The following is a 21,310-nucleotide window of genomic DNA, read 5'->3' as shown; positions in this document are numbered from 1 at the left end:
AATTCGAATAATTAATTTTTAAGTTTTTCTAATAATTTAAGTTTTTAATTTAAGTGTCCAATGAACGTTACGACAGTACGCTACAAACAAATTCAAACAGAGATACCATATAGTAGTAGGTTTTACGTAGATTCATTGTGTTGAATGGCATTATTCAACTCATTTACGTAAACATCGTAGACAATTATTTACCAGACGTCATTCAAAGTAAGTACACAGTTTCCAGTGGATTACGTCGTTGATGGAACGCTCGGAATTGTTTCACTTTCATTCGGTCCGATTACGTCCACGGTCGAGGCTACACGTGTGCGCGTTCATTTGGAAATTAACAAAAAGTCGCGACGTCTCGCAGGTGTGAATGCGCGCAGCTGTGTTTTCAGGTGGATTTGCTAGCCACTCGTAACACCAACGCTCAAGAACGTTTTATCATTCGCGAATTGCCTGGCGATTAGACTTATTTTGTTAAATCTATACCCTGATAGCATCGATCTCGAAGCAAAGAATTCGAGCTTGTTTTGGAAACCATGTAAAACGAACTCGGACACGCGATTACTATCGTAATTAAACATCGAGTATATTACGAACGATCATTCACGGCGCGTCAAGGATATACACAGCTCGAGAATTATGTAACTGTAATTGTACGAAACGTGAACAGATACGCATTCATGGTTCTTGAATTAGGTACCTACCGGCTGGTTTGCAGATCTTTTTAGGAATTAGGTCAAGCTTGATCGAATATCCTTTGAGAAATTTTGCATCGTCCATCAACACAAATTTTTGCTACAGAATAACGTGTTGGGAGATCGTTAAAATTCAATTGGTTGGAAATTGTCTGTACCTCCCTGTTTCGTACACGAGGAAAAAATTCTCGAATCTATCATAAAATAATAGCAAATATCTGTCGTAACGTCGTTTCACATTTTCCGCTCACCTCACCTCGTGAAAAGGATGCATAATTCATTCAGGATCGCGATGTGGCCCGCTAAATTCATAGTAAGAGTATGCGTAGGCGGTATAAAGACGATTCGTAAGTTTACTCGAGGTTACCAAACGTTTGCGCCAAGCAAACGTCGTGAATAGGCGCCGGAAAGCTTTCTCCATCCCCTCGACGTTCAAACATCTACCCCCGCGCGTCCACTGCACGTGTGTCCGCTCCTACTTGCAAGCATTAAGCGTACGATACGCGTGCATGGTGCGCGTAATTTATGCTAGATATTGCCGTAAAGCGGGGAACACGAGCCGTTCCTATACGATATCGGAAAACAAGCGAAAGAACGAACATTTGTTTCCTGAATTATCGAACTAGCTCGCCTATGAATTTCCATTTCCGTGTTGCGTTCGTTACGTGTCGCACACCAACTAGCTTAGCGCAAGCTTCTTGATAACTCTTCGTCGGTTAATACCTAATTACAAACTGTTGTCAAATTATAGATAACGCTCGTTGTATTTATCGAGTTAGCTGTTTATTATACAGTGCTGTCGGATCGGCAAAGGGCATCACAACGAGCACGTCTTTATTTCCACGATCGACTCGTGTGACTGACACGAGAAAGGTAGAAACAGAAGTAGAAACGACACGGTCTATTTTTATCGCGAACGTAACGAGACAGGACGTGCAGGAACGCCGAGAAAAGACACGATCGCGACTCGTCGCTCGAAGAGGAAAATCGGTTCCAAAAATAATCCACGGTGAACCGGTCGAGACTGTGTAAATTCCAGGACAGAGGAAAAGAGACAGGGCGTTAGGGGTGTTTGAAAAGGTTGCACGCGCCGTTCGTCTATTTTTCAGCGATTCGACTTTATTATACGGGACGTCCACGTGGTTGCACACGATCACGGACACTCGAGAATAACAAAGCGGTCCGCTTTTGTTCTATTTCCAACGGCTTCCATTTGACGAACTAAATATAGTCAGCGCGCCATCGTTTTTCGTGCATCTGGATTAATTTACATCGTTGTTGCCGCTTTTAATAGAGGCCCTGTGTTTCGTCCGTCTTCCGCGACCATCTTCTCATCGTAGGATAATTAAGGAACAATTCCACGCTGCCAAGTGACTTGTCCACTCGTCTAAATTTAACCGAAACTGTCGATACGCTCGGTGTTTTCCTCGTGGCGTTTTTAAATGGGACACGAATCGAGGATAAGCGGCAAATGTTAAATCGTCTTGCTCGAGAAATCAGAATGGCTTGTCCGTTACGTGAAACGTTAGATATATTTATACAATAATGTCTATGCCGCGTCAATAAGTTTACCAGGCTTGGAATAATAAAATCAGAAACGAACCCCTATCGTGAAATTTCACGTAGACCACTTTACAGATCTGCAAAGAAAGATTCGATCGTATTAGTATTTTGCATAGGCACGGTTCACGAGGCGAGACAAGGTAGTCTCGAGGCGACCATTGTCTCGACCTGTCGTATATCACGTTGCTCCTAAATACTGACCAATCCCTACTATCGACGTTTGCGAGAGAATTCCGCGGCTCGAATCGTTGGAGCGTACTATGCGATCGACGGCGAAAAAGCTTTGGTATCTCGGGCCATGGCAAAGGCTCGCGATACACGCGCTCCTCGAGTGTCCGTTATCCGACGGCCATTTAGTCGGCTGGCAATAGGAGGCCCGCGCGTTTCGCATCGAAATAAATTTATAGGGGGCGTGCGCTAGAGAGAGCGAACAACTTCCAGGAACGAAAGGTCGATCGATCGTGGCAAGTGAACTTCCGTGATACTATCGACGTGTATTTATACGTGGGCGCGTTCGACGTGGACTCACCCTTGGATTACGATAACGCGTTATCAGCTTGGTGGGTGCAGAAGGGCGAGAGCGAAAGACAAAGGGAGAAGGAGCAAAAGATAGAAGGGCGAGCACAATGGCCGTGTGATTAATTACTTTGAAAAGTAGTAGAAAGCTAGAAATGATGGATGCTTGCCATGGTGAATGTATTAACCGCGAAACACAAACGAGTGCCAACGGATTATTCCTTGCGACTTTCTTCCGGAATCCAATAACGGTCGTTACACAAAGCAACGAACAATCGTCGGCGGCCGCTTACAGGGGAAACAGAGGTGTGAACGATCTTTGTTCCATCGGTGACGAGGCGTTTCAACGAGACGAACGTTGCCGGAGAAGCTAAATTCCTCACGTACTTTCAGACGATTCGCCGCTCTTCCCGTTTTCCACGCTCGTTACTTTTTCCGACGTCATTCGATGCACATAGCTAATATTCGACCGAATAACAGGTTTCTCTCGACACAAAGCCAGTTTTCGCATCGAAAGGAACGCACTCGCACTCCTTATATCAAACGATCCAAGGTCTCTAATGAGAAATCGCAATCTCCGTGATGCTTTCAATGCGATAATTCGCGTGCCATTAATCGATTCATCGCGTAATTTCGCGAGCATCGAAGAACGCCACGCACGCGGATATCAATTTTAAAGAGTATCAATTTATTGGCAATCAGGATTTCCTCGATGGAAATTAAACGCCTGATTAGAAACCCGAGTATATCGAGATTTCCGACTATTCGACGCTTCGACGGCCCGCCGCCGAATGGAAGTTTACACGAACAAAGCGAAAGACGCGCGCAACGTCAACTATCAAAGGTCAGACTCGTTCTTGGACGGTGTCTAACGGTGTCGTCGAAATTACAGAGATTTTGCCAGGTACCAGGCGGTTTTACCCGATAACCTCTCCAATCCTGATGAGTAGGTTTGCCGACTTGACGTCGCACACTGGCCAGACTAATGGAAAATGTTACATGGAAATCCGATATTACGTTTTGACGGGCTTCCAGCGTGGTTGCCGTGGATTACGAACAGAAACATTTGGCGATATCGTCCATTCGCGTGTGTAAGCGTGGCAATTGTGCGTCCGTGTGAGTATGTTCGCGTATGCATACAAGAGACCAAGCGACAAGGTACGGCGCGACGCGATCTCTATGATCGTCAAAAAGTAAGCAACGTTATCGAGCAACGGCGAATTTCGTTTCGGAGTCGCACGGCATCCTTATCAATCCGTAGCGACGTCGCCAGCATAAATATTTCCTTCCGGATATCACGAGTATAGCGTTTCGAAGTTTCCGCCGATTTCTGAAAACGTTCCAAAGGGAAATTCAGTAGCGGGAAATTATCGCGAACCGTGCGAACGTTTTCCGCAACGTTGGCGAGCAACGTTGACCGACGGTGAACGAATAGTCCCGCTATTTGTGGAGAATGTTAACGAAACTGATAACGATTGCCGATAAAACGGCACGTGGTTTTATCGTTCCGAAAAAAACGTTCACGATCGTGCGAGTATTTAAATTTGGTCGGACTTAATCGGTCGGCAGCGAACCAAAAGCGAGCCTGTCTTTAGACGCCGCGAAGACACATTGTCGCTTTTTTACGTTAGAGGCTAGCGATAAACGGCTATGTTGGCATTCGCGTGATCGTGGACAAATCGGCCCACGAATTGTACATACGGTACAAGTGACTGCCTCGTGACACCATCGATAACGAATTAAACAAACAAATCGAGCGTTGCGTCATTTGATATTTAAATTTATTATTGTCTCCGACGTTTTCCACTTTCGCTCGTTGCGAGAAAGATCGAAGTGAAAATGTGCTTCGATCAAATGTATGTGCAAACTTATACCTCCAATAACAGCTTTTTTCCGTGACATTACAAAGGCATTTGCGTCGAGTTAATAAAACTCTTCGAAGTCATTCTCGCGTAGGACGAATTCCGTCGATCGAATCTCGTCGTTAGGAAAACACAAGAGGAACGCCATCTCTGCGGACTCGATCACTGTTTCGTTTACAGACTTTCCGGGGGCATTGTTTACGATTGTCGTTATTCGCCTTTCTCGTTCGTGCCGGCTCGCATACACGTCCTGTGCGTGTGCATAATATAGACCGCAGTTTATGGCATAATATAACGTTAGAAGCAAGTTGAATTTCTGCTGGTATGCGAGGCATCTGCCGTTGTTCCGAGAATGGCGCGGACAGCTTTCCTTTTTTTCATATGCTTGCCTGTGTGTTATTTCGACCATTACCCGCGATTCTGTTGTACAAGCAAATCGATGTGAAAACAAGCGAGCAACTGCCGAGCATGGATATCAATACCGATTGTTATTTAAACTTCGCGTGGGCAAAAATAACTGCAGATGAACTGATAAATACGAAAAGCAGATGAACAAATATTGCGAAACGAGCGAGGAAATCGACTCGCTCGATGTGCGTCTTGTTATTTTTGAGAAACGTCGTGTGCAAAAGAATCATTGGATCGTCAACTGCGATGCAAAGTACTTGTTACTCCACACCATCGTGCAATGCGATATACACCTCGATGGCTACTTAACGAATTAATCGAAGTGTTGCTCGAACTTTGCAACCGTCGAAGTGTGCCACGCGTAAGGAAAATATCGCGATTCACCTTCGATTTAATGATACGTGCGTGATCTTGGGTGGAAACGTGTGAACGAGATCACAGATAAGATGTATCGACGCTGGAAGTGCGTCAGCAGAGATACCCTAGCATGGTCAGTCAAGGATTGTTTTCATTTAGCGATCGTTTATTCACCGGCAATCTCACCTGCAATCTCCGTTGGTCGGCCATCGAACACGTAATATTTTCATTCGCGCGATTCGACGAAACAGTGTTGCTGCGTAATCTTGTTTTCGTTCGTGGCGGAACTTTTTGAGCCGAAACTCGGTTCAGCATCGACAACGCATCGTCGATTCGCTCGTTAACCGAGAGATAAGAAGCTGGAAGAAACGAACGAGGCGAACTCGCCTTCGATCTCTCATTAATCGAGGTATTTATTTCGCGAACGTACAAAATATTTACGCCGCCGCAAAGATTTTTACCATATTTTTCGTACAACGGTCGTTATCCTTTGCTCGCATACCGGCCACTTGGTTTCGTTGCACGAACGATCTCGTCTTCTCCGATACCTGACAAAAATAAATTTCAATATATTTCTCGTCGATCGACGGCCTTCGAAGAACTGCCATCGATGTAGTCTCGGTGAAGCGAAGCAGAAAGCGCCAAGAAATTTCATTGGGATTCGAGCGGAGGGCCGTTTAGGTACTAGGTGCACTGTGTTGACGAGCGCTGTTTACCAGTTGCGCACCAGTGCCTCGCTGATACGAGAAGAAAACCGGTCACAGAACTGTCCTTCGAAAAAGAGAATCTCCCCGAGAAACGTTTGCGAAATGCCGCTGTGTACTTTTAATTAGCAGCTGGCTGAATCGCGGCAATTAATGGGTCAATTTTCGCGCGATCACGCCGCGATTACTTCGAACAACTCGTAGCTACGTTCGAGGATCGCTTCTGCTGAATTTTATTTGATTCTACGGTTCTTTCGGCTACCTTGGTTTTATCTGGTTTCAAGCACTTTCGATGTTTGCGAAATAATTAGAAGGAAAAAAAGTGCAATGCTATTATAACAAGGCCACCGTGATTTTTTGCTTACGATAGAAACGTATGCTGCGCAATAAATGAATGACCCACGGTAAAAACGATTACGGCTCGTGCAAGCAACGTGGTGTTAAAAGCAAGGCTTTTAAAAACGCGTCGCTTCTCTTTATAATTAAAAAGGAATATTCGTAAGGTCCACGCAACTCTCGACGAATCGCGTTATTATGCGCGAACCACCTTGAGCCGTCAGTGCGGCAAAGCCAATATCCTTATTGTCGGTGTTACTACGTAGAATCGTATTTTTGTCAGAGGTCGCGCCGATCCGCCGATTTTGCTTGGATACCGATGTTTCTCGCGGCGACGCATCGTCGCGGCGCGAATAAAAACCGCACGCCCGTTTCACGCACCTTTCTCAATCAGCCTCGTTAAAAATACATTTTTTTTCTCATCGCGTGGCCTTGTTTACGAATCCATCGCGCCGGGCCGGAGCCGAAACTCGCGATTCGCCGCTCCGCGCAATCAGCCGGTAATAAAACGAATCAACCTCGTTAAAACGAACGAACCCCGTGTTCTTCGGCCTCTTCGTCGTCGCTTCCCCGTTCGTACAGCTTTCGTTCTTCCTGTAACTCTCTTAATCGTTGTTTCGTTTAAGCTCGTTCAAGAAAGTCTACCGATCGTTATCGAGACAAATTTCGAGAATGACCTTTTCCGACAAGAGAGATATTTTTTCTTGCATCGATTACACGAGGTCATCGATGACATGAGCAAATGCCGATCCGTCGTTTGGTCATCCACTTATCGTAGTTACCTTGGGGCGTTTCGTTCGCAAATTTTCCTCGATCGTGACGTTGAATTCGAGCAACGACGAGCATACACGGGCGTGCCTCTATCTCAGGATGATTGACGAAAAAGATCGACCGTCTCGTTCAAAGAGCAAATATTTTTCAGCTGGTCGTGCATACGCTCCTGTCAGTTACGTCATAGGAATCCGCGAACGCGAACGCACGTCGTAAATGCGATCTGCGAATGTAAACACGTGTTCCTATTTTTCCTTTAACTAATCTATGCTATTAATATTTGTGTGCCAAGCGGCTTCATTTATAACCGTCTTTTATGGCCTCCTTTACGAGCAACACCCTCGCCAGCGTAACACACATCCATCCGCCCAAATTCGTACCTCTACGTCCCGTACGAAAATCGTCCCGTAATTCTTCTTCTTCTGCGAATCGATCGCTGAAAGATTGCACCGTGTTGGACGCGTCGCGAACTTGTTGGATTAAACGCAATCGTCGGACTCTTTTCTCTTTTTTGTACATTCTACACACATATAACCATCAAATTCGATTAGTAACTTCCTAGCGGAACTTGCAAAGTCATTGAACGCTACTCGAGCAAAGTAGGTCAGATTGTATCCAAAGAGTTAAAGGATCGAACGCCGGATTAAAAACTCTCCGAGCTCAGGATCGTTACAGTTTCATCTTCTGGGCTCGTTAATCGGACTCGCGCGAGAAGCGACAATCGGTGAGGTTCGCGATCGGTCGATTTTCGATACCCTTTGACACTGATTCTCTCAAACTTTTCCAAGGCGTTGCTTAGCTTCCGAGTTTGACTGTTTACGAGAGGAAAAAAAAAACGATTACGACAAGCGGCAGAGTGATAACGGGCTACGGCGTGCCTCAGACGTGTAACGGATCGTGCTTCGATCGTTAATCAGTCGCGCTTCGCAGGTGGTTCGATCCCGTATTAATCCGCGTGACGTAGCCGAGCGCTATTGTGTCGCGTTCTGCCGATTTGGCGGCTCATTATTATCGACGAAGCGCGCTCGCGATGACGCACGTCGCTGCACGTGCAGTAACGTTGATTCGACTGCAAGTCCTCGAGCAGAATATTGTTCGAAAAGAAAAAATATTTTCATTTCGCGGTTACGACGTTGCACATTCAGTACGCACGAATTTAAACCTCTCGGATACCGTGGACGCGTTGTTATTATCGGACCAAACAAACATACACGACGTATCGTTTTATCGTGGAAGATTAGTCAGTGCCGCAGTACTACGTTCGAGGTTTGTTTGGCAAAACTTGGATCACGAACAGGAATTTGTCTGGAGAAAGTGTTGCTGACGAACATAGTCATGGTGAAGCAAATATTTCCGATTGGATCCTGTGGAACCGTCCGGATAACATGGTTCCAGATGTGCTTCTGTCAGAAGGTAACTCGAACTCCAACTCGATCTTCAACGATTTTGACTATCGAGCGAAACAGTCTTTCCAGTGTCATGGATAGATTGCCTTGGATCCTTGGAACATCCAAATGGTTCGTAGGAATAACTGTTTTCTTACTTTTGCTTCCCGATTCGCGCACAGAGTTTACAGCTCGATCGTGACGTTTCGTGCGACGACTGGGCAACTTGGGGGAAAATTACACGTTCCTTTGTTCGCGTTAAAACAATTCGCTCGCTTGCGCATTCAAAGCGTGAGCAACACGGAATCGACGAAACTCGGAAGATGTGGGTTTTCATCGAGTTAGCAAACGACGTTCTGTCAGCGAATACAAATCAGGTCATCCCCTGCGCGGTGGCACACCCACACGAGCTCCCCTCTCTGTGTACCTGTCCGTTTCTGTCCACGGACCGTAGGACGGGACACCGGGAAGGAAGTCGGCCCAAAGAATAGACTGCCACCCACGATCGATCAAAGATTCCACCGCTGCAGCAATAAGTTACCGTGTTGACACGCTGCGTTAACCTCTGCGCCTTCGGAAATGCGGCCTTGAATATTGCTTCGAACAAGTACATTTTTATCGCCTATTTTTTGTTTTAAAAGTTAGCAATACCGAAAGTTTGATTTGACACGTGATAAATTTGGTTACATTCGGAGAGGCAAGAATTTTTCTTCCTCGAATTTTGCAAATGCTTTCGAAGGAAACGTATCGGGCAAAGAAATGGGACGTCTCGTTTCCTGGTTTGATCGTGTAAGCAAGGTATGCGGCAAGTGCAACTATTCGACTGCTACGTGCATAAGCATATATAAAACCAGTTTTCATTAATCATCGACAAGAAGGTCAAGACACTCGTGTTCCAATGACCATCGATCATTAGGCACGTGATTCGAAATTAGTTCTAGAATCGTCTGATTAGAAAGCCATTTACATTTTCTCATAATTACTGTCCAGATAATAGAGATACACTCGCTAATCACAATCATTCGCCGCTCCCTCGGGAAAGAGATACACGGTCCGTGAAAGGAAACTAAAGTATTATTCGTAACCTGTCTGCTGAAACTTGAAAAGGAAAAGCGGCGAGGCTGCAGCTGAACGGATACAAGCTTCATTTTCTAATTACCCTTAATCCGATCACGTTAATCATCCAGGCGGCCATTAGCTGTCACGTAGAAAGCTTCGACGACAAATGAGCCTTCGGCCCACTATGCCGCGGCCAAAATTCGCTTGGCATCGCGACAGTAAACACGTGCCATTGAGACGACCATGTTATGCGAACGCATCGAAACGACCCGACAGTCGCAAGCGCGATCATTCCGAGTCGTCTATCCCTTCGTTCGCGCGAGAGCTCCGCAGCTTTTAAAAACTACGATCGGCTGTAAAGACAGAACGAACGAATCGAGTGGTTCGATAAAAGTGTACGACGAACGACGAACGACTCTGGACCGTGAGATGAATTTAAGCAGATTACAAGGATTTGGCTTGACTGACTTTATCACGATGATAATTTATCGTTTGAACTTATCGGTCGAACGTTCTTGATTTCCATCACTTGCAACATCGTGATTTCGAGTCTCTCCTGTGCTCGGTGATTTTCTCGTAAATAGGATGCTGCTACACGTAAACGGAATTTTCCGACAGTTGTCAAAGTGTGCACCAAGAAACGTATTTATCGTAATATGTGTTTCGTCACGAGTGACCGTGACATTAATTTGCGAAACAAGACGACCACACAAATTTCAAAAGTAGCCAGATGCGATGGCGCCTCGGTCGTAGGCCGCTCAAGCTGATCTCGTTGTGTAATAGTGTCATAAATAAAAGGACCCCGTTATTACGCTATTATTAGTATCGGGTGACGGTGGATAGTTTTGTTCGGTAAGAGATCGCGACGATACCGTAAATGATCACGAACATGCTCGTCGACGGTGACTGACGAGAAGAAGAATTCGCTCGTCGTTGACTGACTGATTAATTTGCGAACGAAGTTCCGTATATCGGTAGAACGAAGCGTTCGGCAGCGATAGAACGGTGTAAGGGGAGTTGGTGGTGGGTCGTAAACTTATTTACCGCAATCGTAGTATCGACCGCGAGCCGTAGATACGGTGCTCTATGTTATAAATGGACTTTGCGCACGTGTACATTTTTTTCCTGGCCTCGGCTGTTTACTCGAACGTGGCAACAACCGCACAAACGGATTGTTGTTTGTTCCCCGATTAAGAACGACATAACAGATTGTTACGCGAGCACTATCTTTCCTTGCTTGCGGATTTATATGTATGTATATAAAGGAACGTACGATACACACAGGACGATTAGGCGTTCGATAAACGATATATTTTCGCCTAAAAGTGAGATTAACGAATGTTCATGGTCGAGTATCGGTATTGGTTCTTTCTTTTCGCATCCAGTAGCGACGATAAGCGAGATAACACGCGGCGAAATGTTATAATTTCAACGGTCTAACGATACTCTTAACGGGATACCAAGTGGCGCTTGCAACTCGTGTCGCGGCTAAACGTCGTCGATCGTTCTACTGTTATCCCCAATGTAAAGAAGCGAATCGGTTGCAACAAACCAAGTATGTATTTGCTGTGTACTGTTGGCGGTAACCTCGTTCTCCGCCGGCCCAGATAAAGACGGTCTCGCTTCGGGAATCGAAATACGGTCAGACGATTTGCAGACTTTATACGTATATTTCTGGCGTGGTTGTTCCCTGCTCGTTCACCTGCACCTTATCGGTGGATCGCGTGGTCCGAGTGCGAGCTCCCCGCTTCGGGGATTAATTAAGAAACGTGATTTCTGAAATTCCATAACTATAATCGGCGCCCTCGTCGACGGGACGAGCGAAACATTGCCTGATGAATGAGGTTCGAAGATCGACCGACTCCCAGTCACCAATGATTCACGCAGCCTACGCGATTTACTATATTGCTGTAAGTGAACAGGCCGTCGTAAACAGCCGATAAACGGTACAAATACTTTTTTATTTATTGCCAGACGGCCATGCCTCGCATTATCGGTCACCGCGATACATTGCTCTCTCTTTCTCTCTCTCCCTCTTTCTCTCTCTCTTTCTCTCTGGCTGCCGCGGCACTCCGCTCGTGGTCGATTCGCTTTATTCGCATTGTTCTCTGCCATATTTCCCCGCTGCTCTCTTTTTCTAATTGCATTTCTTCCGCAGGTCGACTATCCGGTTTCTCCTCGATTAATCCCCACCCTTGTTTTTTCCATTCATGCGATCGCGACGAGACGTTGTCTCGATCTCGCCTCCAGTAGGAAAATTACCGCGCTGCACGCGTGCACCCGTCTGTTGACTTTTGTTTCTGCGTTTGCGACGACCATTTACGAGCGGAGGTCCTTTACGGGCACGAGAATCGTTCTGCTCTGCATTGCTTTCGTGGATCGTTGCATCTCAGTTATTATTTTGGAGCTGAACTATGTGCTGCTTTTCAACGTGAAAGAAGTCTATCGTTGCGGCAGTACATACTCGTACATCGTATATCGGCGCAGCTTCGACCCCAGGATCGTTATTGCATGTTGTCGCGTCTTATCGAAGAGTCAAGTAATCCAATTCGATAAATACCGAGCACGAAAATTGGTAGATGCGATTTTTGACTGAAAGAATGTGAAACGCGTTTGTAGAGGTGATTGGACCGATTTCTAAATTAATGCCACCGGTGTAAGCACGACCTATCCGGTCGCGCGAGTAGCACGCGTTCAAAAGACAGAGCGCGCACGAAGGCGTTGTTAGCTCTAATCTGGTCGCGTACTCTCGCTCTCTTTCTTCTCTGGACCGCCGGCATCGTTTTTCCATTCTTTTTCTTCCGCTACCTGCACCTCCACCCCCTCCTTCTGAAACCGTAATCGATAAAACGTCATTCGGTGGACTTTATCGATATACCTTCGTAACGCACTATCGACTGCAGGCTGGCGATTTCGCTCGAATTCCCAACTAATTAGTCACGTAAGCGCTAGATCCTGCAATCGGCGATCGGGTTGGAATTCACCGATCAGATCTGACGCGATTGCGCTCACGCGCCACGAACGTCGATCCGTGTCGGACCAGGGTCTGTTCTCTGCTCGCCACGCGATCGTTCGCTGATAACAACGAGACGAATACCGTTCGGTTGTGCGTGGCTGAAAACGCGCCAGGCGAGAAACCGATTAATCGAGGTTCACGCCGCGCGCCCGTTCAGGCGTTCGTCGACAACCGAACGAACGGCCGAACCTATGAAATTGAAATTTCGCTAACCGGCCATTCTCGCGTGTATACCTTGTCAGAACTCGAGGCTCCATATTAGCAGGGGAAATTACAAGGCTTCACTACACACGGCCGGAACTGGCGCGAGGCAACATTGTGTGGCCTTATTAAGAGTGAGATCGCCAGCAAAATAAATAGGGGAATTTGCATCTCATTCCACGGCAGATTCGTGGAAATTAGAGTAATTTCAAGCGTCCTGGCTATCGTAACGACCGTCTGGACGGCTGTTAATAATAGCTATTTAATGTCACCTCTCTCTCTCTTTCTCACGTTGGTGCGAGCTCTTCATCGGAACGATGAAATTTTTCTACCGGCAACTAGTACTTCGTATCCCACCCGCTATCAATTATAATTGCTCGGTGGATCGCGGGCAACTTTGTTTCGCCTTCCTCCCTTCATCCCTCTTTTTTTTATCCAGTTAATGCCTCGCTGCATCTTTTTACACTGCGCCTTCCTTCTTCCTTTCTTTTACCAACGATAAATAACCGACGGTGTTTCTCAACAGAATCTTTATAGATTTCTCCAAAAAGTCACCTTTTCGTCTCGAAATGTTGTCGGCTTAGCCTTAGCGAAAGGACAGACCGATTATCTCGATGCTTTCCTGTTGCAGCCCGCAACGATTGAAATCATTGTTTTATTGGCGACGCCGGTGGCGCTCCTTTATTTGCGCCACGTCCGTAAGGCTCGTGCATTCATTAATTAGTCGACCATTTATTTTGCCGAACCTGACTGTTTTTCTTGCCCGTGTCGTCCTGCGTTCGATCCAACAAAGGCGAGGTGGACAAGCTCGCTATCATTTCACCGCTTATTATTATGACACGCGCGTCGAATGACGCGACACCGTGCACCTTACTCGTCCTCCGACCGATCTCGATATTACGTTTTAAGAAAGCCGCGCCGCTTCGTGCCGCGATCATTTCTTAGCGATCGGTTCGCAAGTGATTCGCATAACGATCGCCTATATGATTAACCATTAATCACCCACGCGTTTCACAGCACGCGTGTCTAATCTATTCTGTTTGTCTAAGACAAAGAAGCGCGTTTACTATTCTTTGAACTCTATCGTCGAGTATATACACAAAATACGATTCAATGTAACCACCTTTAAAATGATCGCGTAAAATAGAAGTCTCCAATTAATATCAGCTTGGCGTATGAGACCTGTTACGTTCAGGTAGAATGAAAAATAACCTTTCAGTTTGAAAAAGCGCATTGGATTTCAGCCCCGTGTTCGGAACATGAGATAGCGAATCAATCTTTCTACGAGGCTAGTACATATAAAGTTTCTCTCGCTAGAAACAGATAGGACAAGAACAACGTCCATTCTTCGACGATTAGTCAGTCACTCGCGGGTTCGTGGCCGATTTTCCAGCAATTTTCTGCCACCGATATTAGCGTCGGTCGCGCAAAATTGTACTAGAGGATGCACCATGTCCATACAGACTTTCACATCGAAGCGCACCGACATTCCAACAGGAATAATAAACTTTATCTGAAATTTCTATGTTGCAACTATTATCTACTATTATCGACTATCGCCAAACACGTGAAAAAATGACGCATTGCATAATCGTTACAGTTCAGTTGTTAGATTTCAAAACACGATAAGATCGAGAAGAAAAATTTGTTTTCCGTGCTTTGCTGAAAATTGTTGTTGTAATAACGATACAAAGGCAATGTCGTACCTTGGTTTCATATTTGCTTCAAAGAGCACAGAAATGCTTTTTTAATATTCCCATGGAAATGACGGCGTTCAACGGGAAATTAGAACGATCAAAGGATAAATTTTCTTTGCCGGATATCGATGCAAATTTTCTGCATTATATAGACAAGGCCGCACGTGTCGCAACTGTTCCAATTACATTTATATGTTTGCACAATTGTGTCTCTTTATTGCTTTATACGCACCGCCTGCACGTAGGGGAGCGATGATAAGTACATATAAGCATTTATATTAACTGTTAAAATATTATACAACCTTGTTGTGCTTTGATTGCCGCGATTCGCAGTGCAATCCTCGAGAGTTAAATTCCACTAATCGCTGTCTTGCGATTTTTCTTTAATTCTACGCTAGTGGTGGTATCGAAAACAATGACAACCGCTTATCAAGTTTCTGTTCAACTTGTCCAACGAATTTCTTTCGATGGAGCGTAGGTTTCGAGGGCCAGGATATAGATAGAAGCGGGGAAGTCGTGCCTGTTATTTCGGAAGCTAGGTCGGTTTGGCGAGAAGCAAAACGATACCGAGGACTCGATCGAGCAAACAATGATTCGACTATTCCGAACGGCGTGTATATTTCAGTATTCGGCGGCCTTCGCCTGAGCTACCAGGCCTCGACAAAGAGAAAGGGAGCAGGAGAGGGGAAAAAAGGGGAACAAGGATTTGTTTTCATTGACATACCAGAGCGGAGCTCGGCTCGTTTCGCAAAAATCTATTTTCGCGCGCTAATTATGTAGCAACGGCAATACGTCACGAGGCTTCTCTGCCGTCTCTCTCTCTGCCATGTTGTATTTTGCCTTCTGTGTGCCGCCAGTTGGTCGGCGACGGATGATTATTTGCACTGCGACGAGGCACTGGAACAAACGATCACGATAATAGCGTACCAAGTTCGATGACTGCATGACATATTAAGCGGAAACCTCCTATCCGGATAAAAAGTTCTCTTTTTCCAGTCATTTCGCGAGATGATCGAGTGCACGAGACGCGCGATCACGCTTGCGCTTTCCATCCGCGTTTTCCTTGTTTACTTAAGTCATGTTCGGTCCCGACGACTCTTCCGTATTCCAAGATCGGCCGATCAAATCTTTCCACGCCTTGCATCGCAAGACTTTGATCGGTGTCTAACGCTCGCCGTTATACATATGTACATATTTACATATTTACAAGTTGGCGCGATTACGAAACGGTAGTAACGCTTCGAAGTGAAATTTTCAAAAGAGAGCGGATAACGTTCGTCGCGATCCGTGATTCAAGGCAAACTGATCGCGATTCCTTTGAAATCGATATTCAAGGTAGGCAGGTGGATGACTCAAAATGGAAGAGGAGTAAATAGGTCCGAAATACGGCCGATGAAAATATGTATATACATCTAGCCGCGGATGACTAGACGCTGCTCGTGCTGCGACGATATAACAACAAGCAATTATTCATTTAAAGAAACGATAATGTTCGCTGATTCGCGGAAGAGTCAACAACTGCGAAAGCATTCCTGGTATGCTGGACTTTGTCGTTGCGTTGCATTCCATTTTGTGTGCAAGAAGATTTGCCGCGGGGCAAGTAAACAAGATATTAACGGTTGAACGTCGGACAATAATATATATTTATTATTAAATGGACTAGACAGGAATATTAATCGGTATAGTAGAGACAGCCTGTCGTCAAATATCGCTCGTCCAAGCATTTGAGTGCAACAGGGACGATTCCGTAGTTCGACGGCACGAACAAATGAACCGAGATTTGTAAAATGAACGACCATTGTCATCGGTGCGCGGAACCATTCGTCATGGCTTCGAATTAAACAAGTGGCGTTGAACGAAGCACGAAAATGTTTAACCTCGCCAACGCTGATAACTCTATGCTTAAATTGATAATCTCGTGTCCTCTCTTACATGTTTTTGTTTTTCTCGTATGTTATCATCTGACATAACATGAAAATAGAAATGCAACTGTTTCTTAAAACCTCGATAAATATAGTTGCAGTTCTGATTTCCTATAAAATGACACTGTCAATTTGATAACTACTTTTATCGTTCGAGAGGCGTCACGATTTTCCGTTGTGCGGCGCCGCGGAGCAACCATTACACAATTCCATTGTACGTACAATATTTGTTATGCGATTTGTAGATACACGTATACGTATAGGTAGGGCCGCACACAACGAAAACTAACGTGGCTGATGTACTGCATTCTTGAGATTACGCGTGAACTACTTTTCGAGAGAATGTGTTGCGATAAAATTTTTATCGGTCCGTTGCGTGCCCGATTGTATCGAGCGTGCCGTGATTAGGTTATCACGCGGTGTTTTCAAAACTGCCAACAAACGATAGACCAATAATCAACAAACGTGATAGGGAAAATATCGAAAGCTTGTTTCTTCACAGAGTAAACTGTATCAATATCTTCGGAATGTGTTCGTCCACAGGACCACCTTTACACGTACAGGTAATCAAAGAAAAAAGGGAGACAGAGACGAAGATGTAGAAAACTCGACCGTTAATTCGAAATTGACGTCGAACGGATACTAATGGTTAAAGAATGGTCGAGTTAGCGAAAAACGCGTAACTCATTCTTTCACATTCGAGACGAAATGAATAAACGTAAAGAGGGGGCTTTAAAAGGATAAGCGTTTAAGCAGCTATGGAAGAGGGAATGCTAAGTGGCAGGGCAAAGAAGAATACTAAGAACTAAGGAAAGCATTCGTCGGGATACTCGCGGAGAACCGACCGGATGCAACGCCAGAATGGGAGTGCAAGCCTCCGCGCGCACAAGAGTCCGTTACTCGCATCGGGTATTTCCCAGAACGCGACTATAAACAAACAAACACACCAAGAGAGAGAGACAGGGCACTGTGCGCGTGTGATCCATGCCCTCCCTTCCAAGGCAACAGCACCGACGCGACGAGCCAGAAGTTCGACGGGGTTGGGAGGGGGATGAGAATACTGGCGCCGTCGGTTGAGTAACCCCACCAATATCGTCGCGCATGCGCACTCCACGGGATTCCCCAGCCGTCCCCTACTACCGGTCATCTATCCGTGTCCCCACCACGGTGCCTCTTTTTCTCTTCTCCTTAGGCGGTGGTCAAATTCGCACGTAAAGTCGTTCTGAACGTTTGACTATGATGACAAACTATCCGCAGTGTTTACTGTCGATAGTGCACTAATCTTAGAGAAAGATCGAATTTATCGGTTATCGACAAAATCGTTCGTTGCATAGTCCCATTATCTTTTTAATGCAAAAAGAAAATAGATACCTCGGAGCAATCGTATCCCAGGAATGCGTAATGACTCTGTCTCGAGCTGCTTTCTTCGACGCAATGCTTTGTGTTGTCAAATACTTAACATTCTAACGTTCCCTGCACCGATTCGATTCGTTCAAGCATACGCTCATAAATCGTCGCAGCGATATCGCAGCGGTATCGAAACGTTTGTCTCCAATTTCACGTAGCATTTGTCGTTTCGATTCGAAATGCCACGCGACAGAAATTCTTTTCAAATATTCCCTTTGTGTCGTGTAACTATCGACAAACTCGCTTCTCGAAGCAGGTAGACGAATCTTTGAGATTTTGAAAATATCTGCCCGAAGGTATTTAACGGAACCACGACAAAAGAAAATGATATTATCCCCGCGTCCGTTGTCTTCTGTTTTTCGTTCCACGGTGTTGTGAAAAAAAAAAGAAAAAGAAAAAACGATCATACCAGTGGGACAAGAAAAGAAGAGAAAGACTGGAGGTGTCTCGATGCTTTCATTGCAATTTTCGCACTTGACCGCAGGGGTAAGCGTGCTTTACGATCCGCGGTAAGATTACCATCAATGCTGGAGGTGGACGGATCGCTACCCCTCGATCTCCCCTCCATCATTCCCGGATGCGGGTTTGGTGTTGTGGTGGTGGAAAAACGTGTGGTGGGGCTAGATCGAGTTAGGGGGAGGCTTGCCGCCAACGAGTGTCCAATAGTGGGGGGAAAGCGCGGGTTAGCAGCCGGGACACGCCAGGCGTAGAATTCAGTAAGCGAACGGCTCTCAACGGCCACGAACGTGTTTTTCGTTCTTCGGTTCCCGCGCATGCATATATATGTATGTATATATGTACCCGAGACTGATTCGAAAGAAACATAATCGAGACGCTGTCGAAAATTCGCATCATAACTGTAACGGACAGTCGCGACACATACCCGGTTTTACGAGAGTTCACTAGCAAAAACAGTTTTTTGGTTTCTTCAATTTTCCATTCTTCAATTTTATTTTCGCAACTGTGGCTTTAACAATTCAAACTGGATTCCAACAAGCAGTACGTGTCGCGATTACATCGCGGCTACCGGAGGCTTAAAAAATTATTCAAGGTAAGAAGAAAACACACCCCTACGACAATCCCGTAAACCGAGAGCGCGCGCGCTAGATAAGGAAGAAAAATAACGAACCAGTCCGCGAAAGGTGTGATCGAGTGTGACGCCGCGCGGCAACTCCCGTCCAAGTGCCTGTTCTTGCGGAAACAGAGGGAAACTCTAGGAACGTTTGTTCCTGTTTACAAATCGTTTGATCAGATCCTCGCGAAGTGTCGTTTAGGGAATTACTCGTCGTGACAATGGGCTACCGCGTTTCAACCAATCGCGTCTCAACGAAACTCGATTGTTTATCATTCGTGGAAATCCGCCGAAATGTTCGACCTGCTCCGCGAACAAAGCAAGCCTAGAACCATTCTATTCTTCTGTTCAGTCAAATATCTGAGAATCGTCCGAAGTAACGTTCCCACGGATCGCGATACTATTCCCGACAAGGAGAGTGTGGTAACTTTGTACTCAAAAGGCGCGTCTTCCCAGTGACCGGTAATTATTTCGTTGCTGCAATCGGATAATTTTCATCTTTCTTTCATGCTCGTCTCGGTTGATCATGGTTGTTCGATCCTTGATTTTTTTCCTTGGCGGGAAAATTCACGGAGTTAATCTCGCGTCAAAATGTCAAAGCGTCTCGTAGGTCGCTAGAATTCCCTCTCTCGCGCGATTTCGAAAGAAGACGACGCGTCGTTGGAATTTCTTAAAATTCCTCGAACTAAAAAAATGATGATCGAAGCGAAGATTTTTCGATAAGGTTTTGGTCACCTCAAACGGAAAAGAACACAGTGTATGCAGATTCGGTGTGTCGAAAAAGAGGTGATAGAAAGAGGAGGTTAACACACTGCCTCGAAGCATGAATAATTTACGTTCGCTCGAATTTTAAATAAATTTGCCCGAAGCTCTCGGTTCCAAAACAGGCGATGTAATCACGACGCGGTTCGAAAGTTGTTTACGTTCACTGTCGAACGCAACTTTATACGAATTCTCTATAGAAATAGTGCTCTCTCTGTCCGTGTCAGCCAAGGAATAATATTCCCGATAGATTCCCACTTTTGATACTTGTTTGCGATCCAGTGAAAGAATTCAGTGACACGTCTATTTACCAGCTCCGAAATACGTATATCGCCGTTCGAAACAGTCGCAAAGACGGAAACAATTGCTTTTGTGGCTAAGAACGCAGACGAGCGGTCATACAAATATTTGTTATATCGGCGGAAATATAAGTTTGAAATTCCCTTGATGTTAAAAAAAAAAACTATTTATATTCGCATATATATATATAAAAAAAAAAAAAAATTGGAATGTGAAAACAAACGAAAAACAAGGAGAAACTTATATCGGTTCCGTTGTATGTATTTTGCCGTGCGTCAAAACACTGCATCACGCGATAATAACGCGTATCCGTCGTATTTCGGCAATGCGAATAAATCGTTGGGAATGCTGGAAAGCATCGAAGTGGTGAGAATCGGTCTCGAGATCGAGCCGTATTATAGCTTGGTACACGTGAACTCGGTGTGATCGCAAAATTCCACTACACTGGAGCGCGGACGAAGAGAGCGAGAGAGGGATCATTCGTAGTGCTGATCGGGGTTCGCGACCGAAAAAACATGTTTGGATCGACCGCGTGTTTATACGATAGGATGTGAAAGCAAACAATTTTGTGGCAGTGTTGGTCACGACGTAGCTCGATCTTTGTCGATGGAACGCGCTTATCTCTCTACGGTACTCGAACAGAAGAAATAAAAAGCTGGAACGATCGCGCGTTAATGATACAGGATGCTTTTCAAATATACGTTATGTCGAATGCTCTTGGAATCGTCACGATGTAGCGCCCGTAGACGTCGATACGTGTAAATATTCGCGCGCAAGATTGATTTCCCTCGGTAGCATCCGTGTCGTAATTTCGATTAGCTGTACGTTGTCCTAGCTCCGGAGCAATTCGACTGACGGTGTTTACGATTTCACGATATCCCTTCGTAAGCTTGTGCAATGCGTAGTAACATTTCTTTCGCGTGACACTTGTAAACAATCCCAGAATAGCATATCATGCTCTTCCGCTAAATGAATTTTATAAAGGCAAATCGTTTTCTTTTATAATAAAAGATTCACTTGCACCTTGTTGCACGCTAACGGCATTGCTTTTGTGAATGTGCTTTTTCTCTATAGGCAGATGTTTTAAAGCAAGATGACAATAACGGTAATACAAAGATTAGAAACGTTATTGTTACATTCTCTGCCTTGCAACAAAGTCGGAATACAATGTTCGAGAACGACTGTTGCTTTTTTGTTCGATGTTGATTTCCTTCTCTATCGAGACAAGTGCATCGAGCACAAACGCATCTCGAAGCTTTAAGAGCAGTATTCTATGTAGCTGTATTAGC

At 45.3% G+C, this 21,310-nt stretch overlaps 1 protein-coding gene across 7 annotated transcripts in view; it reads left to right on the top strand.

The window, feature by feature from the left end:
* Pdk1 (Phosphoinositide-dependent kinase 1) overlaps positions 1–21,310 on the top strand; it is a 407,223-nt gene that overhangs the window by 376,767 nt on the left and 9,146 nt on the right. The window contains exon 1 of one of the 7 annotated variants that reach the window (XM_072022063.1): positions 8,425–8,613. The exons of 3 other annotated variants lie outside the window; for them this stretch is intronic. In XM_072022063.1, coding sequence (XP_071878164.1) covers positions 8,536–8,613 — 78 coding nt within the window. In that variant the 5' untranslated portion in view covers positions 8,425–8,535. 3 more of the 7 variants (XM_072022065.1, XM_072022067.1, XM_072022068.1) reach the window with 3 other exon arrangements.

The sequence above is a fragment of the Bombus fervidus genome, chromosome 2 (genome assembly GCF_041682495.2).
Source record: "Bombus fervidus isolate BK054 chromosome 2, iyBomFerv1, whole genome shotgun sequence".
In the NCBI taxonomy this organism is placed as follows: domain Eukaryota; kingdom Metazoa; phylum Arthropoda; class Insecta; order Hymenoptera; family Apidae; genus Bombus; species Bombus fervidus.
Note: the sequence above shows the minus strand (reverse complement) of the source record. Positions and strands in the feature narration are given on the sequence as shown.